The sequence below is a fragment of the Miniopterus natalensis genome, chromosome 16 (genome assembly GCF_054644295.1).
Source record: "Miniopterus natalensis isolate mMinNat1 chromosome 16, mMinNat1.hap1, whole genome shotgun sequence".
NCBI lineage: Eukaryota > Metazoa > Chordata > Mammalia > Chiroptera > Miniopteridae > Miniopterus > Miniopterus natalensis.
Window position 1 is genome coordinate 5,562,532 of NC_142096.1, and position 14,079 is coordinate 5,576,610.

The window sequence follows — 14,079 nt, forward strand, 5'->3', positions numbered from 1 at the left end:
CCAGATGGATTCTTTATCTGCCAGTGGGTGGCATGCAGAAGCCCACCTCTTTAGCCAAGGACGCTAACCGCTTGTGAAATGTACGTTGGCTGATTAAAGCTTAAATATTGGGAGAAATTTCTCCTGGGACATTCCACCTATGTCTTTCCAGTAATTACGAAATTAGCCATTGTCACCTCAAAAACAAACTTTGTTCCAAACACAGATGAAAGCAGATTATACATAGAGTCAAAGGTTGGCCAAGAGTATGGACAACACTGTATTTTAAATTGGGGGGGGGTGATGCGTGGTGAAGATTGCAATCCAGAACTGATTGATTTTACCCTACGAAGAAGATGGTTTTGTTACACTCGCCGAGAGCTCCAAGTCCACCGACAAAATGCCCTTTAGTTTCTCTGCGGGGGTCTCTCGGAGGCAGAAGGTCGGTTGTTCACTTTGTAACAATATAAGGAAAAGTGGCCCAGGGAGGGAAAGGGGTGGGCGCCGCGCCCGCGCCTGAGCTTTGAACTGAGTCACCTTCGGCTCCGACTGGGGAACGGCGGGCAAACCTGCGCCTTTAAGACTCAGTTGCTATCCAAACACAAGTAAACAGAGTGGACCATTAGCGGGCGCCGGGCGCGGAGGCGGAGCCAGGGAGCCGCGGGCCCCGCGCGGCGGCGGGACGCCCGCCCGGAGGGGAGGCGGGGCCGCTACTAAAGCCCTGGACTCGCGGCCGCGAGCAGCCTAGGGAGGGACGCGGGCGCGGACGGAGCTCGGCGCGCTCGCTGCCGGAGGGGGATGGCCCTGCGCCGCCGCGGGCTCCGACCCAACCCCGAGTCGGCGAGAGACGCGCGGAGGCGCGCGGTGCGGGGCGAGCGCTGAGCGCCCGCGCCCAGCGCCCGGGGTCCTCGCGCATTCCGCGTCCGCAGGCTCCGGCCAAGGCGACGATCCGCGCTCGTGTTTTGTGGCCCGTGGTGCTCCAGAGAATGTCGGCGGCTCCCGGGACTCCGCGCGGAAAGAGAAGTTTGCCCGGCGTGGACCCAGTGACCTTTCCAAGCTGTGCGCCTCCCTGCCTGGACCGGGTCTGAGCGGCGCTGCCCCGGCGGACCTTTCCCCGGGAGGTGAGTGTCCGCCCCGGGAAGGGGCTGCAGCCTCCCGGAGAAAGGAAGGGTGCCGGGGATGCAGGAGGGGGGCCGGGCGAGCCGCAAGTTCAGAAACTATGGAAAGAGATCATAGGGATGCAGTCCCGGGGCATTGTTCCTCACTTTGTCGGGTCCCAGGCGTGCCACTCCCAGCGAACACCCAGCGACACTCACTTTCATGTGCTGGTTTTAGTTTTGCTTTGGGACATTTGATCTAAGCATTCCCCGCGTCTTCTGATAAAAGCTGATCCGCGCACGCACGCTGAGACACGAGCCCGGTTACCCCGGGGTGTTCCCGACCCCGCCGCCGCGCGCCGGGTCCCGGGTCCCAGGTCCCAGGGCAGCCGCGCGCCGCAGCGCGGACGGGCCGGGACTCACGGAGCCTGTCGAGCTCGCCCGTTTCCAACGGGAAGTTCAGTCCTAGGTAATTCTCCAGCCTTGCGCTGGCCTCTTGATCCAGGTCTGGAGGAGGGGACAGAAGGCCGATTCCCCCCCCCCCCCGGGGTCGGAATCGCTCGGATTCTCCAGAAATAGCAACCGGGGAAGGAGTGGCGGTGGTAGGAAGGAGCGAGAAGAGGTGTTTGTGGAGGGAGCGCCGCGTCTGTCTGCCTACCTGTTAGCAGAGAACAAAAGAGGGCCTCAGACAGCTACTTTCTCGGCTACACAAACTGCAGTCCCGAGCAGAACGAGAAAATTACTCGCGCAGGGGGAGCGAGGGAGCAGAGAGAAGCAGAGCCCTGCCGCGGAAGGCATCTTAATTTAATTAACTCCTTGGGCAGGCAGAGGCGCTGCACAGGGGCAGGAACTTCGCGACCGTTTTTTTTTTTCTCAGTTCACCTGATCCAGCCTGGCCATTTTTATTTTATTTTTTAAAATGACCTCCTTAGATCCACTTGGACGGTAGCTGTCTGATTTATGTAAAATTCCACTGTGGCCTGGGCTGAAATTCGGCCAGCCCATCCATCTATCCGTCAGTTCTCCCAGACACCAGTGTACAGGTTCTAGCAGATGACCCCTGACTGTATATTATTTTTAGATAATTCGGTGCAGTAACACTGTTACCTAAGAGCCAGACTCCTTATCAATTACCACGTACCATTTTCTCTCCAATGCTTTGAAAGCTCCACTGGACTGAAATTAGTATGTACACACCTCACTTGTTGACAGCCAGTGAGCTAAATTTTGCAAAACTTCTGTCCGTGCCTGGGAATTCCTATGAAGAAGACTGATGAAAGAAAACCAACCCCAGCTCCACTGAAATCGCGATGTGTTTTCATTGGTTTAAATTTCTTTCCTTGCAAAATTAAAAGTAGCCAATGGTGCTAAACAGTGTGGCGGAGAAATGACAGCAAACGGTAACTGTTACTGCCTGAGACAGAGCATGGGAGCTCCATGCTCCACTCCAGACAAAACGAAAGTACTGCAGGTCTCTGCATTGACTTAAATATTTTTTGACATATATTTCCAGCAACTCTGCGGGAGAGTGGAAATCTAAACTCCGTAATTGTTTATGGCAAAAAAAAAAAAAAAAGTTTGCTGGATATTTAGGGTGGTTCTGTTTGTAGAAGGGTTTCAGAAGTCACCAAGGGTCTGCTCTTCCTGACGGAACCATTTGCCCTGCAAGTTAAAATGAACACACACTGTCACAAGGCACTTGTGTACCACCGCGAAGCTGAATTACAATAGAATCTTTCATTTTTGCGTTATGAACCATTGGGGGAAAAGGGAAGGCACTCATCTTTCCGCCGGCGGAACTAACGTGTAACCTTTATGGCAGAGTTCACTTCGAGTATTTTGAATCGAAACCACAAGTCGTGGTAGTCCTTCAATGGACAACACCCCCCCACACACACATGCACACATAGAACATGGTGGGAGTTGTGCTTGCCTCCTGTATTTATTTCTAAGAAATCTGGGAATACACCCAAATAATAATTTTGGTTTCCTCTCTATGGAGAAGGCTGCTTTTTGACGCTAGGGGAAAAATAATATTTGGAATCTCTGGGAAATCCTCCTTATGCACAAAGAAGGAAATACGGAAAGGTGTAATTTATTTTAATGGGAGAGGAAGTCATCAGATAGGTTACCGGGGATGTTAAGCAGAATCCTTTTTCCAGTCTCTCTAGGAGAGGGCTGGAGGAGTTGCCACCGAACAAAAATGAATCGTGATTTGTGGTGGGAAAGTTTATTTCGAAAGGAGGTTTACGGTTTCGGTTGAATGGTCTGACGGAGACCCTCTGACGGTTACACACCTCTCATTAACTCGGGGCCTGGGCTCCCAGACCGCCTACCACCCAGCAGAAGCGGTTCATTAATAAATCCCTGTCTCCGAGCCTTTCCAGGCGGAGGAGGAGAGAGGGAAGGTGTGGGCCTCGAGGAGGCAGCCAGGTCGGGCCTTGCCAGAGCGCCGTGCCATGAGCGCGGCCCCCTAAGTCTGCGCTCAGAGCCGCTGGCAGCGCCACGCGCTAGAGAAAGAAAATCCAGGCGCAGACGTGGTGCGTGGGGAGGGAAGGCTGAGCGAACTCCCCCACCTTTCTGCGGGTGTCAGCAGCCGGCGGGAAGGGTGATGGCTCAGATGGGCCGGCCTGCCCGTCTCCAGGGACGGCTGGAGGCCGTGAGTCCCGCACCCGGGGAGCCGCCCTCAGAGTCGAGGTGCAGCGCTGCCGAGCGGGAGGAACCCGGCGCTGTAAGGGGGTTGGCAGTGGGAGAAGGGAGGCCCCCCCGGAACGCAGGTGAGGTGCTTCTGGGAGCTTGGATCCGAAGGCAGACCTCCGTGTTGCCTTTGGGCGCGCAGGGAGAGCAGAGCGTGTGCGCCTCGCTTAGGCCCAGGCCGCAGACCTCGGCCCGGCGTCCAGGTGGCAGGAGCCCCGCAGCGCACGTCTCCAGGAGATAAACCAGCTCCCTACAGGCCGGCAGGCCCCCCACGCACCGGCCGCCGGGTCTCCCGTGCTCCCCCCCCCTCCCCCGGGAGCCCCGGCTCTGCTCTTCTTTACTCCTGAGGTCTCCTCCGTGTGGGAGCCACTCCTGGTACCAGGTCGGGAAGCCGCCGGGCCTCCCGGGAGCTTGGCGCTCAACCCGGGAGAAGGGGTTCGGGCCTCAGGGAGGTTCTCTGCCCACCCCCAGCCTCTCTCCGGGAGCCGAACCATCTGGAAGGGATCTTGGTGGGGGGTTGGGAGTGGACGGCCCCTGGGAAGGAGGAGGCGATTCCCGGTCGAACCCAGCCCCGGAGGTGTCACTTTTCTTTCCTGCGGCCCGTCACCGCTGATGAATGGGACGGAGGCAGAGGAATGAAATGAAAACCTCCGAGGTCAGCGCGGGGCGAAGCGGGCCCCTCGGAGCGCCCCAGGGCCCAAGAGCACGGAGCACCCCGGGGTGAGTGCGGGGCGCAGCGCGAGGAGCCCCCGCACCGGGCCCGAGCGCGCGCTGCTCCGGGCCGCTCCCGGCGCCCGGGCGGCAGAGGCTCAGCCAGGGCCTGCGGGGCGTCGGAATCCAGGGCTGTGGGGTGACTGCGCTTCGCCAGGCAGGGTGAGGTGGGCGGGCTGGGCCGGGCGCTGCCTCTGCTGGGGGCCCCTGCCCCACTTTCTTTCTCCCGGGACCTGCGTCTTCTGCTCCATCCCTGCGGGGCCTGACCTTCCTGCGGGCGCCCAGCTCGCCAGGGGACCTTGTCCCCGCCCTGGCCTGGGCCGAGCTCAGTGCGGACTCGCGGGGCAGGCGCTGGGGCTCCCTCGCCACCCCTGGGGGGACCTGGGTGGGAAGGAGGACTGGGGAGGGAGGTGTGGCAACTCGCGCCGGCGCCAAAGTTCAGACCGAGCTGGTTTGGATAACAATCACGACGCTCCCTCCCTCTCCCTGTCATTTTTAGGGTGTCTCTGCGCGCCGTCGTCTCCCTGGGTTTTCACCGGAGCCCCACACCCACCGGCCTCTGAGTCCTGGAAGAAAGGGGCGGCTCCCCGCGCCCCCCGTCCGCCCCGACCATGGGGAGCAAGGCCCTGCCGGCGCCCATCCCGCTCCACCCGTCGCTGCAGCTCACCAACTACTCCTTCCTGCAGGCCGTGAACACCTTCCCCGCCGCCGTGGACCACCTGCAGGGCCTGTACGGGCTCAGCGCCGTGCAGACCATGCACATGAACCACTGGACGCTGGGGTACCCCAACGTGCACGAGATCGCGCGCTCCACCATCACCGAGATGGCCGCGGCGCAGGGCCTCGTGGACGCGCGCTTCCCCTTCCAGGCCCTGCCCTTCACCACGCACCTCTTCCACCCCAAGCAGGGGGCCATCGCCCACGTGCTCCCCGCCCTGCACAAGGACCGGCCCCGTTTTGACTTTGCCAACTTGGCCGTGGCCGCCACGCAAGAGGACCCCCCGAAGATGGGAGAGCTGAGCAAGCTGAGCCCCGGGCTGGGGAGCCCCATCTCGGGCCTCAGTAAATTGACTCCGGACAGAAAGCCCTCCCGAGGGAGGCTGCCCTCTAAAACGAAAAAAGAGTTTATCTGCAAGTTTTGCGGCAGACACTTTACCAAATCCTACAACTTGCTCATCCACGAGAGGACCCACACGGACGAGAGGCCCTACACCTGCGACATCTGCCACAAGGCCTTCCGGAGGCAAGACCATCTGCGCGACCACAGGTGAGCCGGGAGGGTGGCGCGGGAGGGAGGCGAGGGGAGCTGGTCCAGGACACCGCAGCCCCGTGGACATTCCCAGCGTCGCCCAAACGCCCTCTGAACCAGGGTGCGCCCCCAGAGCCCTCCAGGGCCAGCGTCCACCGGCCACCCTTAGGCAGTCCAGACCCGGTGGGTGGCTTTCGGTGCTGTGACTGGTTTCTCAGTTTCCTCCAGGTCGCCCTTGGGGTGGGGCAGGTGAAGCCTAGGCGCCCCAAACCCCACAAGGGCAGCCTTGAGACCATTCCTGGAAACCCACTAGGGCCACCCCACTGGGTTCCCTCCCCTCCCTACCTCCTAACCCCCACGCCACGGTGCACCCCAGAGCCTCACACCGCGACCTTCCCTTTAACTTTATTTGTGGAGGTCTTGAGATCACTGAATTTAAACAGTTACCCCCCGGTCCCCCACCTCCACCCAGGACGGTAAACTCTGCATTAAGCAGTGGCAGTTGGAGAAATTACTATAAACAGAAATGTTTTCGCCCTGTAAAATCTTCCCGGGACTGGGGATTGGGTATCTCTTCCGATGCCACTTGCTGTTACCTAAGGTCTGCGGGCTGGTAAAGTCAGCCCCCCTTGCCCCGTCCCGGCCTTGATTTTGCCAGTTTAAATCCCAGGCAAAAGCATCGAGTCCAAGGAGGACTCCCTCGGCAGGACTTAGAGCTCCGGAAGAGCCGGAGAGGGCGGTCAAGTGTGCATAAAACCCACGTCCAGGGAATGTGTGCAAGGGTCTGTTAGTTGAGGTTAACCATAAACAGAATTACACAGGGGAAAAAATACAATCTAAAAACGTACATAATGGGCATCCTATTTCTTTGGTCCTTTTATGGCTTCGGTTTCAGTAATTGTCAAAAAAGAAACTCCCCACCGTGGTGGTAAAGCCGTTTCAATGAAGCCTTATGTTGATTTTCAGGTATATTCATTCCAAAGAAAAGCCGTTCAAATGTCAGGAGTGTGGGAAAGGATTCTGTCAGTCTAGAACTCTAGCAGTTCACAAAACTTTACACATGCAGGTAAGCTTGTTTTCTTGTTAAAAAAAAAAACAACAGTGGCTGGTTCCGTTTTATCCTGTTTGCTCTACAAAAGGTGTTCGGTGACAGAGTGTTTCTCTGGAAAGGACTCTCTTTAGATCAGTTTTCTAGGCGGGGAAAGCAGCACTCCGCGTTGTTGCTGTTTTTTTTCTTTAATACATAAAATGAATCCTATTTAACATAAAACAGTTTTATATTTCCTTAAAGAACGGGCCACTCTCTTTATTCTAAATCCTAATTTGAGAATTATTATTTTTTTCATCCGATCTGCCCTGCATGTAAGGCTTTCGTGTCTGGGAGGAAATAAAGGTAATTTTGATAATGGAGGCGCGGTGAAATCCCATATGCTCTCTCTCCCAGGGGCCTCATAATTTGTAGTTTTCAGAACATTGAGGAATAGTTTAATTTCCCAGCAAAGAGGAGACTTATTACCCGGGAGAATGTCGTTCCTTAAGGGAGGATTAGGGTTTTTCCTTCCCCCCTTTTCCTGCCCGAGACACGGCGATGACATGTCGTAGAGCCCACGGCGGCGACCACACAGTTATCAGTGGGATCGGCCTCGGTGTGGGCCTGGGCGTGTGTGTCAGTGCCTGGGGGACTAAGGCCGCAGATCTGTCCCTGCAGGCCCCCTCTTTTGTTGTGCGTGTGTTATGTGATACCAATAAGACAACTATTGAGAAGGGTGCGGTGGTGGTGTGAAGGATTAATCCTTTGCTTGCTTCACATCTGAACAGGAATCTCCACACAAATGTCCCACATGTGGAAGAACCTTTAATCAGAGAAGTAATCTGAAAACTCACCTTCTCACCCATACAGACATCAAGCCCTACAGCTGCGAGCAGTGCGGCAAAGTGTTCAGGCGAAACTGTGATCTGCGGAGGCACAGCCTGACTCACACCCCGCGGCAGGACTTCTAGAGAAGCCCAGGATCTGTCCCGTGCCCCCCCCCCCCGCCCCCCGCCCCAGACACCTCTCCACGCCTCCCCCTCCCCGGGGCTCCCACCCCCGGCCCTTCACTGACCCCAGCTCTGTCCTCGCTGCAGCTGCACCTGCAGCTCCAGGGAGTTAACTCAGCTTCTGGAGAACTGAGAACTGTAGAAAGGAAAGCCACGCACGTACATCCCTTCACAGACAGCGTATGCTAGTTTCTTGTAGATATTCACAGCTCATTTTAGAGCTCTGTACATAATGTCGTGGGTCTTGGTTTCCTCGTTTTGTTTGGTTTTGTATCTTGTTGGATGCACCTAGATATGGAAAATGGAAGCCAAATTTATCTTTAAAGACTGTATTTTCAAAATAAAACCTTTTCTTGTTTGTTTCAACACTCCTGCAAAGAGTCTTGCTGTTTAACCCCTGTTTTTCCTCTGTATCCTGGAAGAGTGGGCTGCCTCCGAAACAGTCGGTACTCAAGGGTGTACTTTATCCCCAGGCTTTGAGAATAGGACTCGCAGTCCTCCTACTGGAACGGCGGCTCTTCCCGTTTCCTACTGTGGCAGTTTGGAGTTGGACAACTGTGTCGTCTTTCTGTGTTTCAAAGATATTAAACACGGACTCCCCTAAGGTTTTATTTCCTTCTGTTTATTCTAATTCCTCGTGTATTACCCCTTCGGATAAAAGCAACGTAATAATTGTGAATGACTTGCAAGTCCGATGACTGACCTACTTAAAAGCACAAGGTGGGAAGAGTCTTGAGGAAGAGCAGGGGAGCGCCTCCCCATTTCACTTTTTTTTTGAAGTCCTTGACCTGTCGTCAAAGTTTATGATGGGCAGCTTCTCTTGCCATTAGACTTTGAACACTCTGATTTAGCACGATAGGCAGACTTTACCTTGCCCTTAGGGGAGAGGTCGAGGATCTCCTCCAGGACAGCCTTCAGAAGCTGGAGGACACGGGGAGAGAAGAGAAGCTGCTTAGCTGTGTTTGCACAAAATGCTTCTCTCCAAGGGTGGAGAGCCTTTCTTCCAGAAGTTTTGGGTTTCTCGGCAAAGCAAACTGAGTTAGGTTGCTGTCACTGGTTGGCCTTTTGTCCCTGGGATGGTGCCAGAAGTACAGGTGACTGTGTATAGAACTCACGGCAAATCTGTAATCACCTTCTTGAGGCATTTCAACTTTTCCCTAATGGTTTCTGGGGAATATGACACTAGTGTAATGACAACCCAGTGTAGGATTTGGGTGGAGGGCTTTGGATGCAGGTAAACAGCAGGTCTATGCAGAGACTGGAAGGGAAATCATTGAACTTAAAGTGGGAACATCAGAGGAACCTGTAACCCAGCGGCCCAGTAGAGTCTCACAAACTTTCAATACTAAACAACGGGGCGAATTAGATAGTCTCAGAGTTTTTTCATTTGTATATTTGTGTGGAGATGACATGGTTTGTGTTCAGGGTGATACTAGACAACGCATCCCACGTTTGTACCTTACAATCCTCCAGAAGGGTAGGTAGAGATTTGAGGACTGGATTCAAAATTTCTCACCAGCGCCTTGTTCAATTCGACTGACAAGGACTTTGCAAAGTTGTTCCAGACTCGCTGCTCACTCTGTTCTCAGGGGAGCTGGCTGGAAGTCACTGCAGCTTCTCATGAGAGGTCAACTCTCTTCAACAAAGTGTCCACTCACCAGCCTGTGTGTCTAATACTCACACAAATGCATTTCCCAACGTGGGATGGGCCTAAAGGCTTCCCTGAGGAGAGAGGGCAAGGATGCAGTGTGGGGTGCAAGTGTGTGTGGTATGCAGAGGACCGAAACTGTTGTTTGTTTTCTTTTGTTTGTACGGTATTAACTCAGTGACCTCCCTATCCCTGCTCCCTCAGGATCCTGCCCACCTTGGCACAGAAGATTTGAATACTTCAGGGCAGGGTTACACATTGACTGTCTCTAGAGCTTTCCTAATCCTGCAGGCTTTTTCCATGCAGTCAGCCTCACTGCCCCGCCCGCCCCGACTGACGACAAGCTTCAGCAGTTGCATTGCACAGGCTTCCGTCAAATTATCACAGAATGACCCTTGCTCACTATCAAGCTCAGGCATAGCCTTGAAGTCTCCGTCACAGGGATATAGAGATATAACCAGAATACTGTTCCTGTTCATTTATTTTAGCTGAAAAAATGGGAATCAGAAGTGAATGGGGGAAATCAGAGAAGAAAGTGGAGAAGGCAGTCCCCCTTTCCATATATACATTATTGCACAGTTTAAGGTTAATTTATTTATAATTTATTTATGTAGTCATCAATTTAACAGATGCTTATTGTGTGCTTTTCATGTGTCAAGCCCTTTGCTTGGTTCCAATGATTTTCATGATCGGTTTCTGCCTTTCTATATCTAGTGGCACGTTTTTACCAGTACAACTTAAATAATTTAAAAATCTGGAATAGGGCTTAGTTTTATAGCTACCCTCAATCGGCACTCTTAAAATCCAACGTCCATTTAGATTTAGAAAGTATCTGGCTCAGAGTAGCCTCTTTCTACATTCTTCATGATCTCAGGTGAACTTTTTTTTTAATTATTATTTTTTAATATATCTTTATTGAGTTCAGAGAGGAAGGGAGAGGGAGAGAAAGAGAGAGAAACATCAATGATGAGAGAGTCATTGATCGGCTGCCTCCTGCACGCCCCCCACTGGGGATGGAGCCCGCAACCCGGGCCTGCGCCCTGACCGGGAATCGAACCACGATCTCCTGGATCCTAGGTCGATGCTCAAGGCTGAGCAACGCCTGGCCAGGCTCAGGTAACTTTAGAAGAGTGAGTGGGTTCCTCTCCAAGTTCTGAGTTTTGTGTCTTCTTTAGAATGTCCAAGTATGCAGGAAGTGAATCTCACCTGAGACAAATTTTTGAGACATCATAGGGAAAATATCTTGTATCTTATGAAATTGATCTGCTGCTTTTTTGTGTGTATGTTTTTTGGGGTTCTTTTTTTTGGCTTAGAGAAGAGTCATTAGTTGACTTTTAGATTAGCCTGTTTTCCTTACAACCTCTACCATAGTCAACTCCCGAATCAATACTCCTGGCCAGAGACCAGAGTGGGAAATATCACAAGTCACAACCATGGTGTTGAAGAACTTTATGAGCATTATATTGAGCTATGACTTTAATCTCATTTTGTAATCTGTGTGCGGGGTTTTAAAAATAATTTCTAAATATGAATTACATTGTAATCAATTGTTGATATAAAGTTAGGAATGTGTGTGAAATCCACTTCTTGATGCTAATGTTTATATAGAGGTCATTGTAGTACTAGTGCTTTATAACTGCAGTCATTAAAATTGCTCTTTTGCCCAGGCACACCCTCTTTTACGCTAGGAGGCCTTTCCAAAATTTGACTCTCGGACAACTAAATATTTAAAAAGTAAACAAATCTCAAATCTCAAATTATAAGTAGGCCTGAATACAACTAATGATGAAATCAGAGGCAGTTAATGGGAGTTTCTTCTACTGTTCATTTGTAAGATGCTAGCATAGACATTTAGACTTCCTCACTTAAATCATGTTCGATCAGCTACCCTTGCCCCAGTTTTGATCCTGGAGGGGCCAATCTACCCCTGGAAGACACAGGGGAAACATTAGTTCTTTAATATTGTCAACGTGATAGACTAGATGCATCTGGATTAAACACAGTGTAGAATCTACAGCAAATTTTACTATGAGAAAAGTATTACCACAGCATGATAGTTGCCTTTCTTATTACCAAAGTAATTTTAATTATTAAGATGAAGAAATAAAAAATTGGAAACCTTGTAATGCACTGCAAACAGGAATGGCTTTGTATTTTGGAGGATTATTTGTGTTTATCTTTATTTGTGTGTTCTATTGAGACTGTTATTTCCCAATTTTTCCTTCTGAGATGTAAATTGCGACTGATAAGCACCTCTGCTGACAGCAATGAGCAATAAAGGGAGTGGAGATTCAGAATGATTCAGCTGTGATGACCTAAGATAGTTCATGTTTATTCCTGTTTCTTTTCTTTATTGCTTATTGGTCCACCCCCCCACCCCCCCACCCCTTCACTACCCAACATAAATTACATTATTATCTAAGTTATGTAACTTTTTTCTTGAAACTATTCAAGACAAAAACTGATGGTGGAAAACTGTAAGTAACACAAATATACTACAAGAGGAAATCTTTAAGGTAAATTACAATGCCATATCTCTTAGGGTTCTTTCTACTGCAAGAAACAGTAGACAGCCTGACTAAAAGTGGCTTAAACAATAGGGAATTTATTTTCTCCCATAAAAAGCAGTCTCAAGGTAGGGTCCAGGGATGTGTAATTAATCGGACTGACAAGATCATCCAAAGCCCAGTTCTTCTTATTTTTCTCTTCATCTTTACTGTGTGTATTTGCTTCCTTCATGGACACAAAGTGGCTGCAAAAGCTCCAACTATCAGCTCTAGTGTTTCCTTCTCACACGCATTCCATAGGCAGGAAAAAGGGTTATCTCTTTCTTGTATCACTCTTTGAGAGCTAGGAAGCTCCATAAATCCAACCTGTACACTTGCCCTCATATTCTCTTGGCCAGGATTAATTCACTTGCTCCTGCCTCAGCCCATCACTGACAAGGGGGCTAGAGTGAGACCGTGATTGACTAAGACTAAATAAAATTCACCTTCTACGCCCGGAAACGGAGCCAGCCCTCCCGGGAGCCCTTGGCTGCCTAAAAACACCCGAGTCTGTGAGCAGGGAAGAGTGGAGGACTGATTGTTGCTAATATTAAGCAGATGTTAAAAATGAAGATTCCATTAATAACCTTATGTTAGGAGACGCTATGTGATTACAAAAGAAGGATGCCGAATGGCATATAAGGTATTATCCAAACTAGGTAAACAAATAAAACCTGCACAGAAACTGACCGGAAACAAAGACTAGCAGAAAATATACCAAAATATTCATAGCAGCGACTCATGAGTAACAAATTAAGGGCACATTTCTCATTTTTCAACTCTTCCACAAGGACTATGTGCTACTTTTATAAAGGGGAAAGAGTCGGAAACATTATTTTAAAAACCCGAGATGAAACCTTAATTTGCTCAGTATTTTTGGGTCTCCTCTTGCTTTGTGGCCTCCGAGCGGCCTGGTCCCTTCCCCGCGCCCCCTCGCACTCCCTCCAAGGCAGCCCTTTGACGTAGTTACACCCTTACCCTCCTTCCTTCCCGGGGTCTAGTCAAGTCTCCTTTTCCCATCTTTTCTCTTCTCTAGGTTTCTGTGTCCTGACCCTTTCTGTCCCTTCCAGGAGCTTCAGTGAGTCTAGCTCAGCGTTCCTCCAGGTGGGACCGTGAGAATTATCCAGGGAGCTTGTGTCTGGGTCCTGCCTGCTCCACTGGGTGAGTTGGACTTTCTGGAGATAAAGACTCAGAAAAAAAAGCAAACACTTCAGGTAGAGGCTGGGAAGGTCTGCTTTAGCCTTTGGCACCGTCATTCCCTTTATCTCATCCATCAGCCATGTGCTAGGTGCCCACCGCCATCAACATAAAACAGGTCGCAGCCCACTTTCCTTTCCTTACCTGCCCATTGTCCTTGGCGCCGTCACTTTCCTCTGCGCGGTTCTCACAGCTCTTCCCCGGTCTCTCCATCGACTTCTATTTCCCATCGTGGCTGTCCCCAAATTTCATTTTTCCTTTTCACAATGATAAATATCTTTGGCTTTGTTTTTTTTGTTTGTGTTCTGCAGAAGAAGAAAGGGAATGTAATAATTGAGTCAGATGAGAAAATCAGAGAGGTAAAACTCATTTTCTCTTCAATTTATAAACTGAAGCATCATCACCAAGTGACTTGCTCCTTCAGCTTCTCTCTGCAGAACATTGATTTGCTCTGAGTAACGCTTTAAGCATGGAGTTGTGGGTGTATGCTTGCTTTAAGATCAGAGCTAAATAACATTTTTATTATTATTCATGTTATTATCACATTAACATTTCGGAGCAGGAGGCCATTTTGCGATGGAAAGAGCCATGGGCGAGAAGTCAGAAGAAGAATTTAATTTTATTTAAGCTCTGGAATCGTTTACAGACATTGAACCTCTCGGGGACTCAGTTTTTCATCTGTAAAATGAGAATTTGCACTGCATAATAAGGTCTTCTCTAGCTTGTAAGATTTATGGTTCTCATTGAGGTAAGCATAAATATGTTGTTAGATAAGTATTGTTCACTGCATAAAGACTAGAAAGTACCAAGAAAGAAGTCATATCACTTCCCTCCCATAAAGAATTTTAGCTCAGGAAAAATAAATGTGGGTTTACAAATTAATCTCTACTTGTATACTGTCATATCATCTATTTT

The 14,079-nt window shown here is 50.7% G+C and overlaps 1 protein-coding gene across 2 annotated transcripts; it reads left to right on the forward strand.

Moving 5' to 3' along the window:
* Positions 1-759: 759 nt before the first annotated feature.
* On the forward strand, positions 760-8,139 carry OSR2 (odd-skipped related transciption factor 2). 2 transcript variants are annotated; one of them, XM_016198474.2, is made up of 4 exons: positions 760-1,100; positions 4,984-5,751; positions 6,700-6,799; positions 7,552-8,139. In XM_016198474.2, the coding sequence occupies exons 2-4, from the start codon at positions 5,096-5,098 to the stop codon at positions 7,732-7,734; spliced, it is 939 nt and encodes a 312-aa protein (XP_016053960.1). In that variant the 5' UTR covers positions 760-1,100; positions 4,984-5,095; the 3' UTR covers positions 7,735-8,139. The 2 variants fall into 2 exon arrangements, with proteins under 2 accessions (XP_016053960.1, XP_016053959.1); XM_016198473.2 differs by lacking the exon at positions 760-1,100 and having other exon boundaries at positions 5,010-5,751; positions 7,634-8,139.
* Positions 8,140-14,079: the final 5,940 nt, after the last annotated feature.

Bases quoted from the DNA above. Each gene is read 5' to 3' on its own strand.
- OSR2 (XM_016198474.2), top strand. From the start codon at position 5,096: ATGGGGAGCAAGGCCCTGCCGGCGCCCATCCCGCTCCACCCGTCGCTG. The intron at 5,752-6,699 runs GTGAGCCGGGAG...GTTGATTTTCAG, and splicing joins GACCATCTGCGCGACCACAG to GTATATTCATTCCAAAGAAA. The intron at 6,800-7,551 runs GTAAGCTTGTTT...ACATCTGAACAG, and splicing joins ACAAAACTTTACACATGCAG to GAATCTCCACACAAATGTCC.